General features: G+C 34.8%; 1 protein-coding gene across 1 annotated transcript; it reads left to right on the forward strand.

The window, feature by feature from the left end:
• Nucleotides 1–6,954: 6,954 nt before the first annotated feature.
• Nucleotides 6,955–20,525, forward strand: LOC119080733 (homeobox protein unplugged). The gene is made up of 3 exons (XM_037189273.1): nucleotides 6,955–7,956; nucleotides 19,781–20,007; nucleotides 20,075–20,525. The coding sequence occupies exons 1-3, from the start codon at nucleotides 7,263–7,265 to the stop codon at nucleotides 20,357–20,359; spliced, it is 1,206 nt and encodes a 401-aa protein (XP_037045168.1). The 5' UTR covers nucleotides 6,955–7,262; the 3' UTR covers nucleotides 20,360–20,525.
• The last annotated feature ends 1,460 nt before the right edge of the window (nucleotides 20,526–21,985 follow it).

Raw genomic sequence — 21,985 nt, forward strand, 5'->3', positions numbered from 1 at the left:
AGTGTGATTTGATGTCACACACATGCTAAGCTAAATATTATGTGCAACGCATCATTATTTATGACTTAAACAAGATTCCATATTCAAACCGAAAAACATATTGAGCATAAAATCAAAAACTTAACAAAACGCATGGCATGTTTAACACACGATTCATTTTATGGTATTGCTCGACGAGTTTGAGTTATGTGAAAATCCGTATTATTACTCCTAAATGCTGCTCTCTATGATGTTTTTTGCATTATTATTTTCCTCCTTGCATAGTAAACTGAATGAATTTAGCTCGATGCATAAAATAGCGTTGCATGCACGTCCTCATGTGAAAATTAATTCAAATGTGAAACCGACAAAAACACTCATATGCAAATGTGGCAAGAAACTTAATTACGAATGCCTATTTAAACATGGCTTGTTTGTTTTACCGATCAATTACATATTTAATTTGTATTTTATTGGTTTGATGGTTGAGTTTTTCATTTTTTGTTTTTCAGTGAATTTATTTCTTTGTTGATGTACAGAAATATTTTCCTTGTCGTAACGGGCTCTACAGTTTATTCTTTTATATTTTAGCAAAATAATATTTTCCTATGGAAAGCAGAGCAACAGCGACGCAACACATAGACGTCGTAGACATTTTTCGTACACCGTTTAATTCGTTCAAATTTAAAATTAAGAGCAAATACGTAATGTGAATGGGAGACGATTTTTCTTTTATTCTTATGTAATTTGTAATTTGTTAATTAAACGTTGATTCTGTTATTGGCCGTAAAAGGCTGTTGGATTAACTGAAAATAAATAAATAAACACTTTAAAACCTGTCACATACGACTATGCATCTGTTATCGATAACGTCGACAAAAAAATGACAAGACCTATGGATAATATGGTCCTTTATATTTCACTTAAAAGATTCAAAACAACTTTTGGGAGAGCGCGCGAGTAAATTTGGTCGTATTACGAGAGAACTTAATTTTTGCAATCGTTTATGTGAATTACGCAGTATAGTAAAATACATGTTACAAAAATTGAAGTACAAGATTTGAAATCAACAGATTGAAAATACTTTCACTATGGAAGTAATAGACCCGATAATAATACTGGTCATATGCTTGCCGTCTGTTATAGGTTAAAGAAAAAGCTTAATAAATCTATAGATTATAACGATTGGTATTAGACACCTCTATGTTTTCTTGCATATAAAAGAGCTCTGTGCTTTTCATCCAACTTTGAGAAGCAAATAATACATAATTCCTTATTTCTGATTGTTGGGGTTTTCTGTCATAGTTTTAAAGCCACCATTCAGTTACACTGACAAAAAAGAGTTGGAATTCTTGATACAGCTATATTTTTTGTATGAGGCACAGCTGTGCAGCTGTTGCAGCTATTCTAGATTACCTGGAGACAAAGTTACCTGCTACAGGTAAGATTTTCAACTCTTTTTTGTCAGTGTACGGTCGTCTGATTTTTGAATGTCTGAACATTACTAATATTAGAGAGGAAAGTAACGTGGCTTCTCAAATAATTAAGGACCATGGATCTGGTAGGTTTTACTTTTCAGAGATGGCATTTTTCCATATTAACGACAGCGATAACAAAAGTAAGAAGAAATCGAGGACCTAATGAGCATTTTTTATTTTATTTTTTTGCTTGGTAGACAAACACTGAGTCTGGGGCAGGAAAATGTAAATATTGGTAACCTTTACTGTGTGATACTAGTTACTAGTTTGGATCCGAACCAGGTTGACGCAAGTGTTTATCTCAGCCAGGCCTCTCACACCTCCTTATTTCCTTATTTTTCCTTATTTTTATGAAAACCTCCTTATTCCTCCTTATTTTGTTAAATCCTTATTTTCCTTATTTTTCGCAAATTTCACCGACAAAAAATTAAAAAATTCGTTGCGCGGCGTTTCCAAATTATACTTTTATTATGCAACACAAAGAACTATAATAGAAAAGTGAAGTGGTGGCGCATTGTCGTTCCAATATGCTTGATTTACTGGACTTATACCATATATTTTTGTGGTTTCCTTTGATAGTAAGCACTACCTAAGAGGTGGCACCTCTCGAGTTGAACGATTTTATTTACCATTAACATCACCTTTAAGAGTGATATCGCGAAAAAATTAGCACGTTGGAAGACAAAGGTTTTTTTTTAATGGAATGACTTATAGCTCATTTTATTTACCTTTCAATTCTAAAAGACACGTGTGTTTCACATTTTTTTTTTAAATTCACGCCATAAGTGCGGTCGAAATTCAAAACGCAAAGTGCGGAGGTCTTTTTAACGTAGCGTCATTTCCATACAAGTGAGCGTTGAAATGTATTTTTCGGTTCACTTTTTCATTGAATCGTTCACTTGAAATTCAAATTTTAGGCACACTTACGGCGTGAATTGTTTATTTTCGGACTTATAGAGGTCAAAGTAAATGGTATTCCCGCAAAACGGTGGTTGCAAAACGGTTTTTTCGATATAACTGAAGCAAGAGGCAATTAATTAAGTTATTATTAGGTTAGAAAGTGGTACATTAATAGACACAAATTTTGGTTATGGTCACCGGTTAGTTCCGATTGATCTTAGGAAGTTATATTCGAAAATAAGGTCGATTTTCAATCGAAATTGGAGAATTGCAATAAAAGAGTTCTGCGAAACTTACCCATGACAAAAAAGTGGACAATAACATCTTATGAAAATAAAACCCCATGACTGTTCTATCGCAAAATTCAGTAGGCACTATAATTTTAAATTACAATAAATGACTCAAGAAAGCTTCCACCAGGATTTCTTAGATAATAATCCGCTGAAAGTTTTCTGTAAAGATGACTGATTGATTCCATCAGAAGGTATCGGAAAAAATAGGGAATAAAATATGAATTTTATGCACCCCCGTGAAACAGTTCGAGCCTAAAACCTCTGCTAATCAAATTACTATGTGCTATCTTTGCAATCTTTAGTCTATAGTCTATTGAATGATACCATACGCACCCTATTCGGTTCGATAAATATCAATTTTCGTTGCTCGAAGTCGAGTAAACTCGGTCAACTCCAAAATACATGTAAAATCGATTTTGTACAGTTCATGACCAATCGTTAAATTTTTAAAATTTCGAAATTTTTAAGTTGAAAAATTTGAACTTTTCTCCTTATTTTTCCTTAATTTCAACTAACGATTTCCTTATTTCTCCTTATTTTTGTGCTAAAACCTCCTTAATTCCTTATTTATTTATTTATTTATTAAACAGGGCATCTGTTCAATTGCTTAAACAGATATGCACGTAGGCCTCTTGTGGACCCATTGTGCCACCCATGTATCGTCATTATGCCAGAATACTACACTCCGTACTTTTCCCGGAATCTTCCCGAACTACATATGTAGCTTAGGACATCCTTGGGGTGTAGTGATTTAATAGTACCGATTCTAAGTGTGAAATTGCCAAGACATTTGTACCTGGACTGGATAAATGCTGGGCATTGGCATAGGTAGTGGTCGGCTGAATCAATGTGTTCTCCACATAGATCACATCCTGAGTCCAGTCGTTTTCCTATATTCGTAAGATGCTTGTTAAAATCAAAGTGACCCGTCATGACTCCTACATAAACTTTCAGCCTAGTTCTGCTAAGGTTAAGAAGAAACTTGGAGTGGTTCTTACGCAGTGTAACATTATTCTTCGATTGTTTGCATCCTTCTTGTTCATGCCAGTACTTAGTAGATTTCATGTATTTGTATCTGTTTATTTCGCGCTTAATAATTGATGGCGGAATTCCTATTAATGGTTCAGGGATAAGTTCGATAGCAGTTTGTGCCCCTTGTTTGGCCAGTTCATCTGCTTTTTCGTTACCTATAATGCCCGAGTGTCCTGGCACCCAAGTGATGTTAACTTGGTTATCAACCGAGATGTCATCTAGTGATTGCCAGCACTTCAGGGTCAGAGCCGAACTTATTTTGACTGATTTAAATGCTTTGATGGCTGCCTGACTGTCTGTGTAGATTGAAATCACTTCATTTACTGTTCTAAGCTTTAAGACTTCATGACAACATTTGACCCGCGATTTCAGCTAAATAAATGGAGCTATATTTACCTAGCGGAATGGACAATTCCACTCTCGGCGCTTCGCAGAAGACACCTGCTCCCGCTTGATCATTTATCAAAGAGCCATCTGTGTAAAATTGTATGCCATTTGTCAGTGGCAGTAGGCTATCCTTCCAGTGGGATCTTTCAGGTATATTTAGTGTGAATTTGCGTTCGAATTTGAACATTGGGTTAACGTAGTCCGTCTTCAAATGGATGACTGGAAGAAATTGCTTGGACCTGTACCAAATTGCTGAATGTCCAGCGTCTTTAAGTTTGATATTAGAGTCCCTTTTGAGTCTACTAAGCACTGAAAGTGCCTCTGTTTCTATCAGAATGTGCAGAGGAGTAAGTTCGAGAATTACTTCTAAAGCTGCAGTGGGAGCAGAGTGCCATGCTCCAGTTATAGCTTTGCATGCCAATCGTTGAAATTTATTGAGCTTATCTATGACATTTTTAAGGCAACACTTGTGGTTCCATAGAAAGGAACCGTAGAGTAGAATAGGTCTAACAACCGAAGTGTAGATCCAATAGAGTACTTTAGGAGAAAGGCCCCACGATTTGCCATATGCTTTCCTACATTGCCAAAGTGCTATGGTAGCCTTGTGAATGCGATAATCAATATTGGGTATCCAGCTTAATGAGCAGTCCAGAATGACCCCTAAGTATTTCACTTCGTCCACCAATGAGATCGGTATACCGTTAATGGTTGGTACTCTGATAGCTTCTATTTTTCTTATACTTTTCCGGAAGAGAATCATTTTAGTCTTACCTTAATAAGGAGTCCAAAATTAGAGTGAGAGGCTTGCAGCCTTTGTACATTGTCAATCAAAATCCAAATTGGTTCCTCACAAATCAAAACTTCAAATTTTCAACTTGTCAGACACGACAGACTTTACAAGTTTCCTGTCAAAGATACGATATTGCTCGTGCGTCGTGGGTTTATACAGAATTTCAAATGAACTAGAATGGTGTCGTAATATCGGAAAATAAACGGAAATCATTTCAACGAAAGATAAAATACAAATTTCAAACCTTTGTTTGATTAAAATGCTTCTTTCTATAACACATTTAGTAAATGAAACTGGGGCACGGACAACATAATAAATGAAAATTAAAATAAAGACAAACCCTAGACAGACTAATGGCATAACAACTGAATAAATAAATAGAAGTAACTCAATTAAAATCGAATCTTCTAATTATACCCACTGTTTCTTTCACATACAAAAGCTAATTATTCTCTAATTAAACATTCAACTTAAGTACATAGACACAGTGTATACATATATCACAACAAATTAAGAAGAAGTAAAAGCTAAAGCAATTTTCTCCGCACACAATAAAATCAAATGTGTTTTCCCTTTGTCGACAATGTTCCAGTGTTCATGTATTTTTGCGCAAAACGATTTCCCTTCCATTTCATAGGCGACTGGTTTGGCCAATCATAGACCGAGGGCAGGGTTTAATGAAAATTACACAGACTGTAGCGTTTATGTTCGCGTATATGTGAGAAGGATGCATCGAAATAAGTGAGATAACTTGTTTATGATGTTGTTTTTCGAAATGTCTACGAAACCGAAAGGCATTCGAATAGGTAATTGATAAAACAATTCATCTTATGCACGAGTATGAGTTAATTATGTCGTAAATTTTGGAGACATAGTCTTCTATTGATGGCTGTATTATCTGTCTATCATCGACAACGATGACAAATGATGAAATCTAGCTGAGCCATTTTATATAGCAAAATAAGAACAAATGAAGTACAAGATTTTAATTCAGTTTGTTGATACTACATGATAGAAAAATGAAGTCATCACAGATCGTTGCGAATGCAGCTTTCCCGACAATATATCCCTCTAGTCAAAGTTATTCATCGAGGTTGAAATCTAGAATTTTTTTCTTCCATATAATTCATACTATGTGTGCCAGTTCTTGACAACTGCTGATGTTGATAAGTATAACAAAGAATGGTATAGAGCTTGATCTTGCCGAGGATCTCGCTACTAAATTTTGCATCCTATTTTTAAGTTATTGTTTCGTGTTCGTCCTATTATTATCATTCACAATGAAACAGAGAAATTCGCAAAATAATCTTAGGCATCATAAGATTCGTAAAGATGGGAAGGGAAGTACGCTCAAACGTCACTAGATTATACCAATTTGTTTCGTTAATTAATCGTCCGTTCTAATGACGTCGTAATTCAGCAGCATATAAGTTGTTTGGGTTGCAGCCATTCTCATTAACACTGTATCACAGTCCCCAAATCTACAGTTTGTTCATTTCATTTTTACACAGTTTCTAAAGATTGTCGATATGTCAGAGTTTTTAATGTACCCAGTCAATTAAGTTCTTCCCAAATTGCGCAATATTTGAATTCGCGATAGAAATTTTAAATTTTGCGCCAAAAATTCATAATTTGGGAAGAACTTAATTGACTGGGTACATTTAAAACTCTGACATATCTAAAACTGTGTAAAAATGAAATGAACAAACTGTAAATCTTTTTTTTTGATAAAAACAACTAAACAACCATCAATCGGCAATTTATAAAACAATAATTAGTCTCGCTCAAATTACTCAACCACTTTCAACCCCTACAAGCCTTAATTCACCCTCAATCATCGTATACATCTGTGTTCATTTAACCCACCGCACACATTAACGTTTCCAAGTATTTCGCTTGTGTAACGCACCAAATTGACATTACATTTTATATTCGACACTCCAAAGGAACATATTTAGAATCGTACGGTTGTGACAAGGCAAAATATAATGTTCAGTATGACATATGACGGAGTAAGTAAGAGAGCTATGGAACATCCATTGGGTGTAGCGTAATATATACAATAATGCAACATAAACTGTATACGACAGAAAAACTTACTCTAGTCACGGACTGTCGTTGGATTGAACAGCACACAAAACTATTTTAGTTTCCGTTTGCGTTACAACATAGTTAGAGTTGTGTGTTTGAATGCAACATATTCACCTGATGGGATAAATAGTAATTGTTCATTAATACATCTTGCAATTGATGTCTAATGTTATTGAAGTGACGGAATAAGAACCCACAAAGGAATTTTGATGAAAAATGTGAAAAACTTTAGAGTGTTGCGAGGTGTAAATTAACTATTTTTTGGTTAATTTAGAGTTAAGTTCTTTTTCATTTTTGAAAAACAATTTTGTCATGACCAGCCGCAAAATGGATATATCACCGGACGATATTGAAACAAAAATATCAAAAATACCGAAACCCTTTTCAATCGAAAGTCTCATCTCCACAAAATCGTGTTCACCTATAAGACCGGATGCCTTTGAAACACACTATCCGCCGACGTTGTTCCCGCAAAATATCTGCGTACCGAATTTCCCCATGTATAATCCGTGGATGGGTTATCTGACCCAGTCGACAAACGAACAAATCAATCAACTGTTTTCGAACGGACCGAACGATAAATTTGCTAATTTCCTGGAACACCCGGATAATAGGCACGACAAACTATCCGAAATGTTTCTGGCACATTCAGCCAATGATCCGCGAATATTTTTGAATAGTGATCTGGTTCATCGGGAAAAGATTGCCCAATATTTGGCTAATAATGTGCGCGAGCCGAAATTCACGGAATTTTTAATGAGTGCAAGTAAAACGGATTTCCGTGCCGACGATGAAAATACGGGCGAACATTTATTAACGGCTAGTGATAATTGTGACAAAGATTTGCGACCGACGTCAATTAGTGTGCGGAACTTTTCCGATGGTGTGACGAATTTGAGTCAATTGTTTGTAAAAAGTGATCAGGACAAAGACGATGAAATGGAAACTGGTTCGGAGAGCGAATTAAGTATGACCATGTCACCGGACGGAAGTCATAAGAACGCGGGTAAGAATAACAAAACTTTACGTATATATTGACTGTTACTGTCCATGAAGGACCCAAAAATTATTAAACACAATCAATTATTAAACACAGTCAGATACGACTATTCATCTGTTGATAACGATGACAAAACAATGGACAAGATCTAGATAATATGATACTTTCCATAGTAAAATGCATGTTTAAAAAAATTAAAGTACAAGATTTGAAATCAAACGATTAACGATGGAAGTAATAGACCCGCTAATAATATGCTAGCCGTCTTAAACAAGTTAATAAACTAAAGGGTCTACCTTCCTATTTTTGCCATTGACCAAACAATTTTCCAAATTTCCCTAAATTTTCTCATTTTTCGTCACATTTTTTACAAATTATCCAAAAACATTTTTTGGAAATTAAGAAAAATCTAGGGAAAAATCCAAAAAAAATTATGGGAAGAATTTTTTTAAATAATCGCTTTATTATCATCCCAGAAAACAATTTTGTGTGGAATACAAATGGCATCAGCATTTATCTCATCATTTTTGGACTCATTAATTTATCCCAAAATTTCGTCAAAATCATCAAAGTTTTTCCAAATTTAAACAAAAGTTTATATCACTATCGATTACGATTAGATCCATTCGTCGTTAAAAATCACAGATTTCCTTACAAAGTTTTTTTTTCCTTCATTCTTCTCATTTCTCTTTGCTTGAATATCACAGATCTAACGTTTTCAGTTTATATAGTAAAACGGAGACATCACAGAGTATATTTCACTTTGTTCCATTACCAAAAGCTTGACTTTCATCTTGAAATTGGCTAGGTTCGTCAATTCTTTTAAGTCCCGGGGTAGCACATTGTAATCATTCGATGCACGCATAATTGCTGCATTCGCTTGGGTTGCTACAGAGTACGGGTTGAACACAAGAATCTCATCGTTTCTTCTCGTAGACCTTCCATGAACATTGATGTTGTTGACCAATCGAAAGTTGTGGTTGGTTAACGATAATTTCATTCTGTGCATTAAAATCACTCGCTCGACTCTCGTCATTTCTGTTACAGGTAATAGAGTTGAACTGTATAAGAAGGTCGACGAAGTCAGGCGCCGCAGTCGATACAAAGCTTTGATCCATTGATTCTGGATTATTTGCAATTCTTAAGTTTTCCAACACCACATTCACCATAAACCGCCAACATGTAGGCCAAGTGACTCTGCACATATGCACAGTAGATTTGCTTGCTCGCCACATTAGGGAAATAAATGGGCGAATTTGTTTTTTGATGTGATCAACGTGCAGATTAAACGATAGATCTTCGTCAAGAACCAGTCCAAGGTATTTATATTGCCTGACTCTGCCGGTGCGGTCACCAAAATCGATGTGAAGATTCGGAATGTTCTTTGCCGAGCCGAAAGTCATATATTTCGTTTTAACTGTATTCATCGTGAGTACATTGCGACACAGCCAGTCTGGTAGAATGACAGCATCATGTTGCATAGCACTTTGTAATTCGTCCACCGTATCGCAGGCATAAGTCCACACAGCATCGTCGGCATAAAGTATCAGCTGACCAATGAAATTCAGCTTCAGCAAATCGTTCATGTAGACTATAAATTGCGTTGGACCCAGAATGGATCCCTGAAGCACACCGACCTTGACATCCGTGAAACTACCCATTTTGCCACCAATGCAAGTTGCTGTTTTTCGATTCATCAGATAGCTTGAAATCAGTTTTACTGCGCCGTGTGCAAGACCGAGGCGATTAAATTTCAGTGACAGTCGATTCGAATCGACTGTGTCAAAAGCGCGTTTCAGGTCTGCGAAAACACATGCCACCAATTTCTTACGAAAATTCGATTTAATCCGATCGACTAGTTGAAGTGCAGCACCTTGACAACTGGAATGCTTAAGAAAAACTCATTCTGCCATAAAAATGTGCTTCACTCAGTAAGATTTCTTAGAACCGATTGATACTAATCATATATAGCACGTCTTCTCGTCCATATAAGTTTTCAATAGATTTAAAGAATGTCTCGGCCAAAAATATGTCACTCTTTTTTTGGGTCTTACAAAAATTACAGAAATATGTTCATAGTTCTTAAGAAAATACACTTTGTTGAGCTAATTTTTAAAATGTACCAAATCTATTACAATGCCGTGTATGAGTGCGAAAGATATAAATACAATTCTAAAATGAATGGCGGAAAGCGATAGAAGATAAATGTTTTTTTAATTCTCATTTATATTAAACGATGTTAAATTTTATATCTCTGGGTTTTTCTTTTTTGTACATTTTCATACTTATTGTTCTCATTGAAGACAAACGTAACAAAAATGGGGCAAAATTTTTATATGTTACATTCAATTCATGTTTAGGTATTTATATATAAGAAATTTCTTTTACTTTACTAGTGAGGTAATGTGGCCTTTCCCTCACTAGTGAAGACCCTTTCCCTCGCTCGTAAAGTAAAACGCCATACTTTACACGTGAAATAATTTGATATCTCGTATCACGATGAGTAAAAGTACCTCGGGCTGAAGCCCTGGATACGAGATATCAAATTACTTCACTGGTATACAGAGCCGGATTAACCCATGGGCAAAGTGGGCCCGGCCCAGGGCGCTGGGAAAATAGGGGCGCTTAGAAATTAAATTTTCTCGACAATGTAATCATTTCACGTTCAACATAAGTCATGCACAAATCAACGTCGATTAAAAAAAATTCGCGCTCGCTTCGCTTGCGTACATTACATTCTTGGGGTAAATGTGAGCTACAAGAAATGCATATATACATCTAACTTGATATTTTTGAATAATTAATACACGCACATCGACTAACCCAAGGCTGTTCGTATTTGGTTATTTAAAGCGTTTTTATGATGGTCCTGCTTTAGAAAAGTTGAACTTTGAGGCTTCTGGCTGAAGACACTATAAATAATTTTCAATAACCATTCCATTGCTTCATTTTCGTCAGCCGCCGGTGATAGTCGGATGATGGAAAGCTTTTAGCTCATGAGGAATTTTCGAAAATTTTGTAAATTCCTCATGAGCTGAAACCTGCTCATGATCGCCGGACAACGGGAGTTTGGAACAAATAAAGCAGCTGGAAAAGCTGCCGAACAAATCCGTTTCCGCCCATTGAAAATTGTTCATGGCATATATTCGCGATTTTTTTTGTCGAAATCCAAGGCCAATTACCTAAATTTCAAGATCTAACACTTTCAGAGTGAATACAAAGGAACATTCTAGAGTGCCCTAAACTTCAATACTTTTGGGATCCCGAGTCCTAGATCCTTGAAATTGCTTCAACGCGAGTCGTTTTTTCCGAATCATGACCTTACCCAACGCACTGCTCCTAGCATGAACATAAGAAATATTTGGAGGCTGATGAAGTCACAGTAGGCGCTGCGTTTCTTTCGTGAAGATAGATGACTTGTTTCAGTTGTGTGAGTTCAAACACACAATACAATCAATCTTAAGCGGTAGCTCTCATCACAAAAGCCTCCAAATTCGACGTTTGTCAAAGTAGTGTTCATGCTAGGAGCAGTGCGTTGCCTTACCAAGTAGAGTAAATCTCGCAATATAATGAAACTGTAACAGTATCACAAATATTGTGTCAAAAATTCACGTTTTTTTCTTGGTTTTTCCTCACAACGCGTTCATGTTCTAACGATCTTCCAAGGGAAGTGAAAAGTGAGAATAATGAGAGGACATTCGAGTGTAAATTGAAAGAACACCTGAATGAAACTATAGAATTGAGATGTAAATTTGAATTGTAGTGTTCATTTTTCAATGTCTGTGATTATGGAACTTTGTATTTGAAAATAGCTATTTGCTATATAAATTTGTTTGATTTGATTTGTTCTTCAAGAAGAATTTCAAGAAAAATTGTTTCGGATTCATTCTACAAACTTCAAACTTAAAATCCCGAAAAATACGAGCGAAACCTTTTTATAACTTTACTTGATTTTTGTTTGTGGGAAAGTTTTGCGAATTAATCACGAAAACTCTGGTTATATCATATATCTCTCATTCATATATGGTTATATGTTATCATAAGCTTGCCACCTCGCCTCGCTCGCCGTTTCTAACTACACATTACTTAGAAAATAATATTCTTGAGGAAATGTTGAAAACATTTTATTTGATTTGGTTGACAATGTAGGAAACAATTTCTTTAATAAATTTTTCACGCGGCGCTGCAAGGCTCGTTGCCCAGGGCGCTGTAAATGCTAATCCGGCCCTGCTGGTATAGTAATGTACTATTACTTTACTAGTGAGGTAATGTGGCTATTCTCTCAACCTTTTCCCTCGCTCGTAATATAAAACGTTATACGTATCACGATGAGTAAAAGCTGAAGCCCTCGGATACTTTTACTCATTAGGATACGAGGTATCAAATTACTTCGCGTTCATAATTACCTCGTTGAATAGCAAGAGATAATCTTTGTATAAAATAGAATCTTGATCGCTTATCACCTGAAACTTCGATTAGTCTTTTACCGATCTGTTTTATTAGTCGTATTGTTTCTTCTGTTACTGGGCCAATCATTGCGACTGCAAACCCAACGAAATTTTGCGAATATAATCGTGAAATCTGTTACTTCTTTTAGCTAAAAATTACGATGCTCTTGATTTAAAATTTTATATCTCTTTCTTTCAATATACGTTCTGCTATAAAAAGAAACACAATATTTATTATTACTAAATGACTGCAATGGTTTCTGAAGGGTAAAATATTTTGATTTGCACATACCGCTTAAGATGCCCTTTGCGAAAACGTCGACCAATTGAAATTTAAGGGGTCTCTGGATATAGCTTTTTTTTGTATGGAGGATTCTTTGGACTATGCTGAGTAATAGAAAAATTTTGTTTTTCAAAAACTTGAGTGTGGACCTCTGAGAAAAATGCACTACACCGGATGGGACTAAAGCATATAAAAATCATTTAGGTTAAGTGGTCACGCAGGCAACAGTATCATTGCAGGAGACAAGGGTGACAACATCGAAAATAATAAATTTCTAACAGTTATGATGTAAAAACTATATTACCCCATCCGGTGTAGTGCATTTTTCTCAGAGTTCACACCTAAGGTGAAAATGTTACTCAAGCTGGAGATATAAAGATCTGAGACCCCTTGGTTTCTAAGTTCATATAAGCTGGTCGAAGTTTTCGCAAAGTGACTCTTAAAACGAGTGCTGTCTATTTTTCTAATTACGAGTCAGTAACGTACTCAAAATAAATTTCGAATGACATAATATTTAGATTCTTGCGAACGGCATGCTTCAATATATTTATCCTAATAAATCAACTTTATTGTGTTTTACCTAAACAGATCGATCAGAAACGAATGCGTCTCTTTTCTTTGTCTTATTCAAATAATTTCCCTTGTCCTAATCATGATCGATCGATATCGCATCACAATTCAAATCACAGAAAGTGAAAACGGGAAAATTAAGTGCATTTATGCGTACATCGGGTAGAACAACCCCTTATTTTAATGCGTCTGCAATAAACACAATATCATTGTGCGTTATGTATCGTAAAATGTATTTCAGATGAACAAAACAGCCGTCAAAGTGTCACTCATCTAATATGATGGTCTAACAATTACAATTTCACACCCTCTTGTTAAACTCATGTCTAATTCGAAGTTATGAATATCCTGATGTAGTGTGTGTTCTTTTACCATTTTTTTTATTGAATTCGGCAAAAAACTAATAATTCGCTCGATTTTATACAAAATGTTTAATTCATGAAAATAAAATCCTGAAGTGGGTTTAATCTTGTGTAGTGTAGGGTTCTGGAGTACTGGAGTGAAGTAAGACACTCAACATTTAAATTAAATGGTCTTTACCATACCATGGAACCACGCTTTAAATATTACAATTTAAAGTGAATAACCAAACCACGGTCCACGGTGAGCCTCAATAGAAATAAAGTTTTAACGAAGGATTTTATCGGATCCAACTGATACCTATTTTGAACTCTCTCTTTCTCTCTCTCTTTTCATTTCTATACTAACATTGTGAGTACCTTATCATAAAACGGCGAGGGACACCGTGAAATCAAGTTGAATTTCTCTGTTAAAAATACTACTAATTACAAAGATCTTAATGTCGAACAGTTTTCGTCTGGAATTCCAATAATTAAGGAGGATCTTAGACAGGGTTGGTGAACTTTACTAGATTTTAGAATATTTCGGATTAATATTACAATTAATTTAAGCAATTGCTCCCAAGCTAATATTTGAAATGAAACGAAAAAAAATGATTTGTCTCCCACAAAGATTTTAGCTTATGTCATTTCGGTCCCTGCATGCGGTTACACAAAATTACACAAAATCCACATAAATGGACGCACGTTCAGTCAAACAATAAATTGCTTTTAGCATTTTTTTTTCCTAAATCAAAAATCCTTAGCTACAATATCCCATATTAATCGCACACAAATTACGCATAATTTATCTCACCAAAATTCTATTTAATTTTATTAAATAATCGTTAAAGGTTTTTGAACATTCAATGAGTTGAAAAGGAAATGCATAATATAAAATATGGGGTGCGGGTGCTACATTTGACTTTTCTCGGTGTATGTATGCATATTGGGGTGATTTGTATTGTTGTACTGTTTAAGAGATTATGGTTTATTGAGGGTTGTGTCGGGAATTTAATACTGTTATTTTGTTGATTCGTCATTTATCCGTAAATTGTTCATTGATTTATTTTGGATATTAAACGGGTTATGGATATGCTGATCTGTTTATGCGTTAACGACGAAAAACATCCGTCTGCATTCATAAATTTCTAATTTACATACAAAATCAGTAATGATAAAAATATGCAGCATATCAAGAGCTTATAAAGTTAGCTCTGATCTTACATTGTAAACTAAATCGGATAAAGGAAAATTGTGATAGTAGGAAAAAAAGAATCCAGAGTTCATTTATTGATTCCCAACAAATGACAGTCTGGAACATAATCGCCATTTCGTATATTATTGCTTTTGTTTGGATTTTGTTTTTTATTCATATTTCCACGTGACCAGTTTTTGATCACAGGGAAACATAGTGAAATTTACACCCCAATCACATAATTTTGAACTACTATAAAATTAGTTAAGTATTTAGTCGTCCGATGTTAGAATTTTTCCATCGATAGACATTTTGAAAAAAATACCAACTCGAACGAAAATACTAGCACGACTATGTTGTTAATGTAATCACTAGGTCCCACCTTTTGGGCGGGTCAGGTCCCTTGACTGACACTTTTCTTAATGTATTTTTGACTTATTCATGAAAACTTGTCACATTTAATACATAATATATTTACTATATTAATGACTCCAGGCAAATGACAGTAAAATTTGACAATTTTTTTCTTCTTGGAAACCATAGCGAGTAAGGTGGAAATATTTTTGACCACTTTTCGAGCATCAACCTCAAATCATAAATAAAATATGACTCGTGTAGATTACGACCCTCGCTTCGCTCTGGCCGTAAACTTCACACTCGTATGAGCTGTCTATTATTCTGTTTGATTGCATTTTTTTTATATCAGAGTAGATGCAAAGTTTGTTTTGTGAATGTGGAACGGGGACTTTTTCACAAAATAAAAAAGTGCGATAGATGTTCTTCTTTTACAATTTTGCGTAAAAAAAAGGAAGTTCCCCGGTACTTAATATACCTTCACATGATGACATGGTAATAAATGAACTTAATTAGTTTTTGGTTTCTCGTTAAAAATAACTCAGTTTACCAATATTTTCGGTAAATTGGTACCACTCTATAATGGTAAAGGGATTAAAAATATTTGTAAAAGGAGAAATTTATTGGTAGACCGAGAAAAAATTATCCCTCGATTTCCCATTCACAAAACCTTCAATCGTGAATAAAATGTCACGACTCGTGTGAATTACGGCCCTCGCTTCGCTCTGGCCGCAAACTTCACACTCGTAAAATTTTTACAATATTCATTTAATTCCATTAAATTCAAAATTAGTTGAGATAATTCGTCTTAAATCAACGTTGATAGTTGACTAACAACTTGATAGTTGACTATCTTTGATAGTTGACTAACAACTTGATAGTTGACTATCAAATTTGATAGTTGACTAACAACTTGATAGTTGACTAACAAATTTGATAGTTGACTAACAAATTTGATAGTTGATTATCAAATTTGATAGTAGACTAACAACTTGATAGTCAACTATCAAATTTAATAGTCAACTATCAAGTTGTTAGTCAACTATCAAGTTGTTAGTCAACTATCAAGTTGTTAGTCAACTATCAAATTTGATAGTCAACTATCAAGTTGTTAGTCAACTATCAAATTTGATAGTCAACTATCAAGTTGTTAGGAAGAGATGTTTACAAGTTAGAAGATGGGCATCGAATGATTAAATTATTCTTCCTACTAGTTTCATGCACGTTGAAAACAAACTTATATGATTTACCCACACTACCAAACAAAATCAAATTTCATCAAAGTAATCTTTTTTAATTGAGGCTATAATCAACAGTATAAAATCCCGTTTTTCTCGGATAGCTTCCAAAACCTTAGTCCTACACAGCCCATCTTCGAACTTAGCCTCGGGATTTTAATTCCACGTATTTAAAAAAAAGAATCATCCAAATTGGTTAAAAATTACTCAAGTTATCGTGCCCTCAACGATTTTTTGTTACCCACATTTAACGTTTTTCATAGCATTTCATACATTTTCAATCACAGTGAACCTTTTTGTTACCCACATTTTTCGGTATTTTCTGGTGTAAGACCCTGACTTTCAGTCAAGGGAATTAAATCTTTTGTTCAAAATTATCGTCTAATGTTCGGTACAGATTCTTTTACTTCGTTTGTTTTAAATATCTTTTTCATACCTAGGACCCGAAAAGTGCGACTTCGTCGTACTTTTTCTCCGTCCAATATGAAAAATACTATTCGTACCACGAACTGAAAGTCTTTTTTAGCTTATTCGATTCCAGACCTCGCCTTCGGCCACGGGCACTTTTAAGCTTTTCGAGTTCTTACACACTTTTTTTCTTCTGTTTATTCCAAGATCATTACTTTCCAAAAAGGTGTGTATAATACCTTTTTGCGAATACACACTATTTTAGTTTTCAACGCAAAGTGTGTAATGGTTACACACTTAACAGATAGTACTGAATCTATAAAAGGATTCTGCCAAACAATTTAAGTGCAGAAATTCGTATTAGTTACTAAATTATAAAACCAAATTGATGCCGGAAGTGTGCTAAAATTTGGAATGAAAAGTCACTAGGGTGGATCAAACGCGTTACAAGGGCAACACTTTTATTTCTTCAATAAATGTTTGCTTCTTCCCCAATTCGCGATGTTCTTAATAAGAGTGCGTTGAAATTTCCTTTTCGGTTCATTCGAGCATTCATTAAAAATTCAAATTCTGAGGCACCTTCACGGCTTGAATATGGTTCGAAAGGAAGAACCCAGTTCTACAGATTTAGGTTTGAATGAACGGATTCTAGTTAGAATTTAATATCTAGCTATTTGCAACGAACTTGTAAAAAGAAAAGGAATTTTAAGAAACTAAGAAGTTTTCCGTCAACTCTGTGTCAGTTACAAAATGGTTGCACTGAAGTTTCGACGACATAAGAAACGGTGACTTTCTGAAGAAACAGCCAGTCCCTGAGGAAATGACGAGCAGTCAACGTTTCTTCAGGAACTCACTTTTTCTTGAGGAAGTCGTCGATTCTTCTCGCTAATAGATTAAGATTAGGTCCCTATGTATGTGTATTAATAGCTAGGTGGAAGCACCGACATTTGGTGGGTTTTGAAATTCAGTTTTTTTAAAGTTTCCAATAACATTATACAATGTCAAAAATGTGTAAAAAAAATGGGAAAATGGAAAGGGCCGTAGAACAAATTCCCAGAAAATGTGCAAAAAATGGGAAAGTGGGAATGGCCGTAGACCAAATTCCCAGAAAATGTGCAATAAATGGAAAGAAAAAATTCCCCGAAAATGTGCAAAAAATGGAAAAGTGGGAATGGCCGTAGAACAAATTCCCAGAAAATGTGTAAAAAAATGGGAAACTAGGAATGGCCGTAGAACAAATTCCCCAAAAAAAATGTGTAAAAAATGGGAAAATTAAATTGGCCGTAGAACAAATTCCCATAAAATGTGTAAAAAATGGGAAAATGAAAATGGCCATAGAACAAATTCCCAGAAAATGTGTAAAAAAATGGGAAACTAGGAATGGCCGTAGAACAAATTCCCCAAAAAAAATGTGTAAAAAATGGGAAAATTAAATTGGCCGTAGAACAAATTCCCATAAAATGTGTAAAAAATGGGAAAATGAAAATGGCCGTAGAACAAATTTCCAGAAAATGTGCAAAAAAAGCATTATTATTTTCCAATTTTTTACACATTTTTGACATTGTATAATGTTATTGGCAAGTTAAAAAGAACTGCATTTTAAAACCACCAAATGTCGGTGCTTCCACCTAGCTATTATTACACATACATAAGGACCTAATCTTAATCTATTGGAGCCATAAGGACAAATAAAAGTGTAACTATTAAGAAAACAATGGCGCGAGCTCAGCGAGCAAAAAAAATTAGACTAGTAAATGTCCAGACGTTTGAATTCTGTTCCTTTGAAATGACGCGAGTACAGAGGAAAAAGTACCTATATTGACTAAAGGTACGCTAATTCAACGTTTCCGAACTGAAGAAAATAGATTAAGACGAATCGACACATCGCCTAAATTGTTTACTAAACTTGTTCAACGTTTTGTAAATGGAATATTCCTTCTACAAAATGTGAAAAAATGACCAATCCCTTCAGAAAGTCATAGCTTTGATTTTTTTTCTTCTTGTTGCAAGTGTGTATTTCACTGTGTGCACTAAAAGTGTGTAAAGTACACTCTTTTACAAAGTTTTTACACACAATGTGTAAAATGCACGCTTAAAAAAGCCCGTGCCTTCGGCGTCTGGAAACTTCTCACACGCAAAAAAAGACTTTTAGTCCTAGGTACGAAATGTACTATTATTTGCTATAAAGACGAACAGTAGCATCTACATTTATAAGTGTCGCAATTGTCGATAACAAATAAGAAGAGGTTTCTTAGTTTCATACTTTCGTAGTAAGTTGCCTGTACAAATATTGAAGAAAGTTTTAAAGTAGAGTTTGTTTGATGTTTGTTGATCCAAGGCGAGACCGATATCTACAATCTACATACGAAGTAGTCGTTGAGCTGTCCCTGACTAACCAATATACCTCGAGCTCTACTAAGAGCATCTGGGATTCTCCCGAATTCAGTTCACTAATAGATGATATCATATGATATAGAGCTCCGAATCCGAAATCATTTTAACTTTTCTCATATTTATGTATTGCAATGAATAATACGAGGGAAACCACTCTTTTTTATTGACGTTATTAACATGATTGCTTGCAGGAGATAAACATGATTAACTAGTGATTAACATGATGACGAATCAATGATTAGCCAGCATTTAACCACGTGAATCGTCGCAAAACTACAATTAATCACTGATTAACCGTGCGCATCCACATTAATCATGTTGCTGATTAACCATGTTAATCGCAATAGAGTGATTTCCTCCTCGGAATACTTATGTCAAATTTTTGATCTCGCCCAGCGAACGCTGGGTATTTTACTCATAAAAACGTGGTAGAATTTCTCAGATGTAAATTACACTTTAAAGTTTAAAGCCTATCTCGTATTATTTTATCACTTATCACTTATGTCAGTTTGTCAATCAATGCAAATATAATATTAAAACAATCTATTTCACTTTCTATATTAAATTGATGTGTTGACTCTTTATTATTTGATTTTCAGAATGCCAATCCGACAGCGAATGTTCCGATGACGGAACTGGCGGCTCAAATAATCCGTCTGATTCAAAAACTAATTCGAAAAGTGGGTCATCGAAGTCACGCAGACGACGTACAGCTTTCACATCAGAACAATTATTAGAATTAGAACGAGAATTTCATGCCAAAAAGTACCTTAGTCTAACTGAAAGAAGTCAAATAGCAACTAGTCTAAAACTAAGTGAAGTACAAGTAAGATAAATTTGCGTTTTTCTAAATTTTGTAGGCTGCTCTAACCTTGCGAAATATTAAAATTTAGGTAAAAATATGGTTTCAAAATCGACGAGCCAAATGGAAACGTGTCAAAGCCGGCCTTACTACACACGGTCTGGGTCGATCTTCGTCCAATACCGGCACCAATAAGATTGTCGTGCCCATTCCGGTGCATGTGAATCGTTTTGCCGTTCGTTCGCAACACCAACATATGGAGAAAATGGGACTCAGTGGTCCGAAGCCAGATTTGCGTAAAGATCCGAAGGTGGAACTGAGCGGTTTCGAGAGATTTAATATGGTGGCACCGATGATGGAACAAAATCATTTCTAATTAAAAAAAGTTCTTGTAAATATATCTTTTTCAATTTCACAAAAAAAAAATCCCTAAATTTTTGTCCTGTGTAAAGATTTCATGAATTTTAAATTTTAATGGAAAATTTTGCGGTTACTTTTTGTGAGGACCGACATTGAAGCAATAAAATAATTTTTATAAACTTAAATGCAAAGTCTTTACATCAACAAGAAACGATGCTCGGCTCTTTAGTTTACATTTTTAACCTTTCACAGACAATAAGCATTCAGGGCTGACATTTCAATTACAATCTTTAACTCGCTTCCGGGAAAGCCGTGGATTTTGTAAACTTTGCATAGTGACAATAAAATCCAAAATTTGTCGAAACTGGAAGTCTTCAACCCAAATTATACAGTATTTTGAGGCGTGAGACTCTTATTGAAGATTAAATTCGGGTTAAATAAAAGTCGGTGTTTTCAACCATTTAGCCATCAGTGTGTTACAAAATGTTCACTAAAGAAGAGTTGAGGAAGTACTTACACTATACTACAATACTTACACTTCCGCAATTGTGGTAAACGAGGCACTAAATGAGTGGCTTACAATTGATAGACACAAATTCTGTTTCTATGCTACCGTTATCACCATTGGCATCTTCTAGTTCTTTCGATTAGTGTACTTTCAACGCAGTGACTCAAAATCTTTTACTTCATTTGTTTTAGCGTATTTTAAAAGTTAGCATGATACATTTTTGTGAATTGTTCCGTACCCACATATTTTGCGTATTCTTATGCGCATCGACCTTCCCGAAAACCTTTGATCTTTCGAATGTTAAACTATCAATTAGTGAAAATAAACAACAAATAAAAAAAAGAATCCGAAAAAGGGTTACGTTCCTGTACAATGACTTTAAAGTGTTCACATCTGGAACACATTCCGACAAACAAAAATGACATGGAAACGATTCACCACATTCGGCACTTAAAAATGATTAAAAATTGTTATGGTCCTTTGAACTTAAGTAATTTCGAATGATTTGATTAATTGATTTCGGTGACACATTAGTCTTTTTGTGTTCAATAATTTGTAGCTAATTTTATCTTTGAAAATTTGCCGACGATAACCCCCAGAGAAGGAAACATTGTAAAGTTGTTATTTTTGTTAATCTACACCGAAAAGTGCACTCTTCTTTGCATCTATGAAATTGTGTGATCCTCGTAAATAGCTCGGGCAAGCAATGGGTATACACTGTGGGTAAAAGTAGATTAGGCTCACCTGATTACAAAATCTTCATTTTTAGAGCAAGTGACTGGAAAACTACTTCCCGTTGGATCCATAATGTGGTAAATTTATACTCCGACAATTTGAGATTCTTATTTACAGACAGTATTTGCACGACAGGTTTTTTTTGAATTGACCGCACTTACTCAATTACGACTTATACCAGTCAACAATAAGCTTTTATGGATAGATCGTGTTCGATTTCATTGTAAAGAAAAACAAAAACAAAATTGAAAATAGTAAATGTTCTACAGACAACCATGCAGGCAATGAAAAGGAATCTACCATCAAAAATATGCATGTAATCAAAGTAACAATTTTCGAGTGAAACGTTCAAATGCATGCGCTGAATAATAATTTTTTAATAATTTTATTTAATCAGCC

Source organism: Bradysia coprophila, unplaced genomic scaffold, assembly GCF_014529535.1.
Source record: "Bradysia coprophila strain Holo2 unplaced genomic scaffold, BU_Bcop_v1 contig_350, whole genome shotgun sequence".
NCBI lineage: Eukaryota > Metazoa > Arthropoda > Insecta > Diptera > Sciaridae > Bradysia > Bradysia coprophila.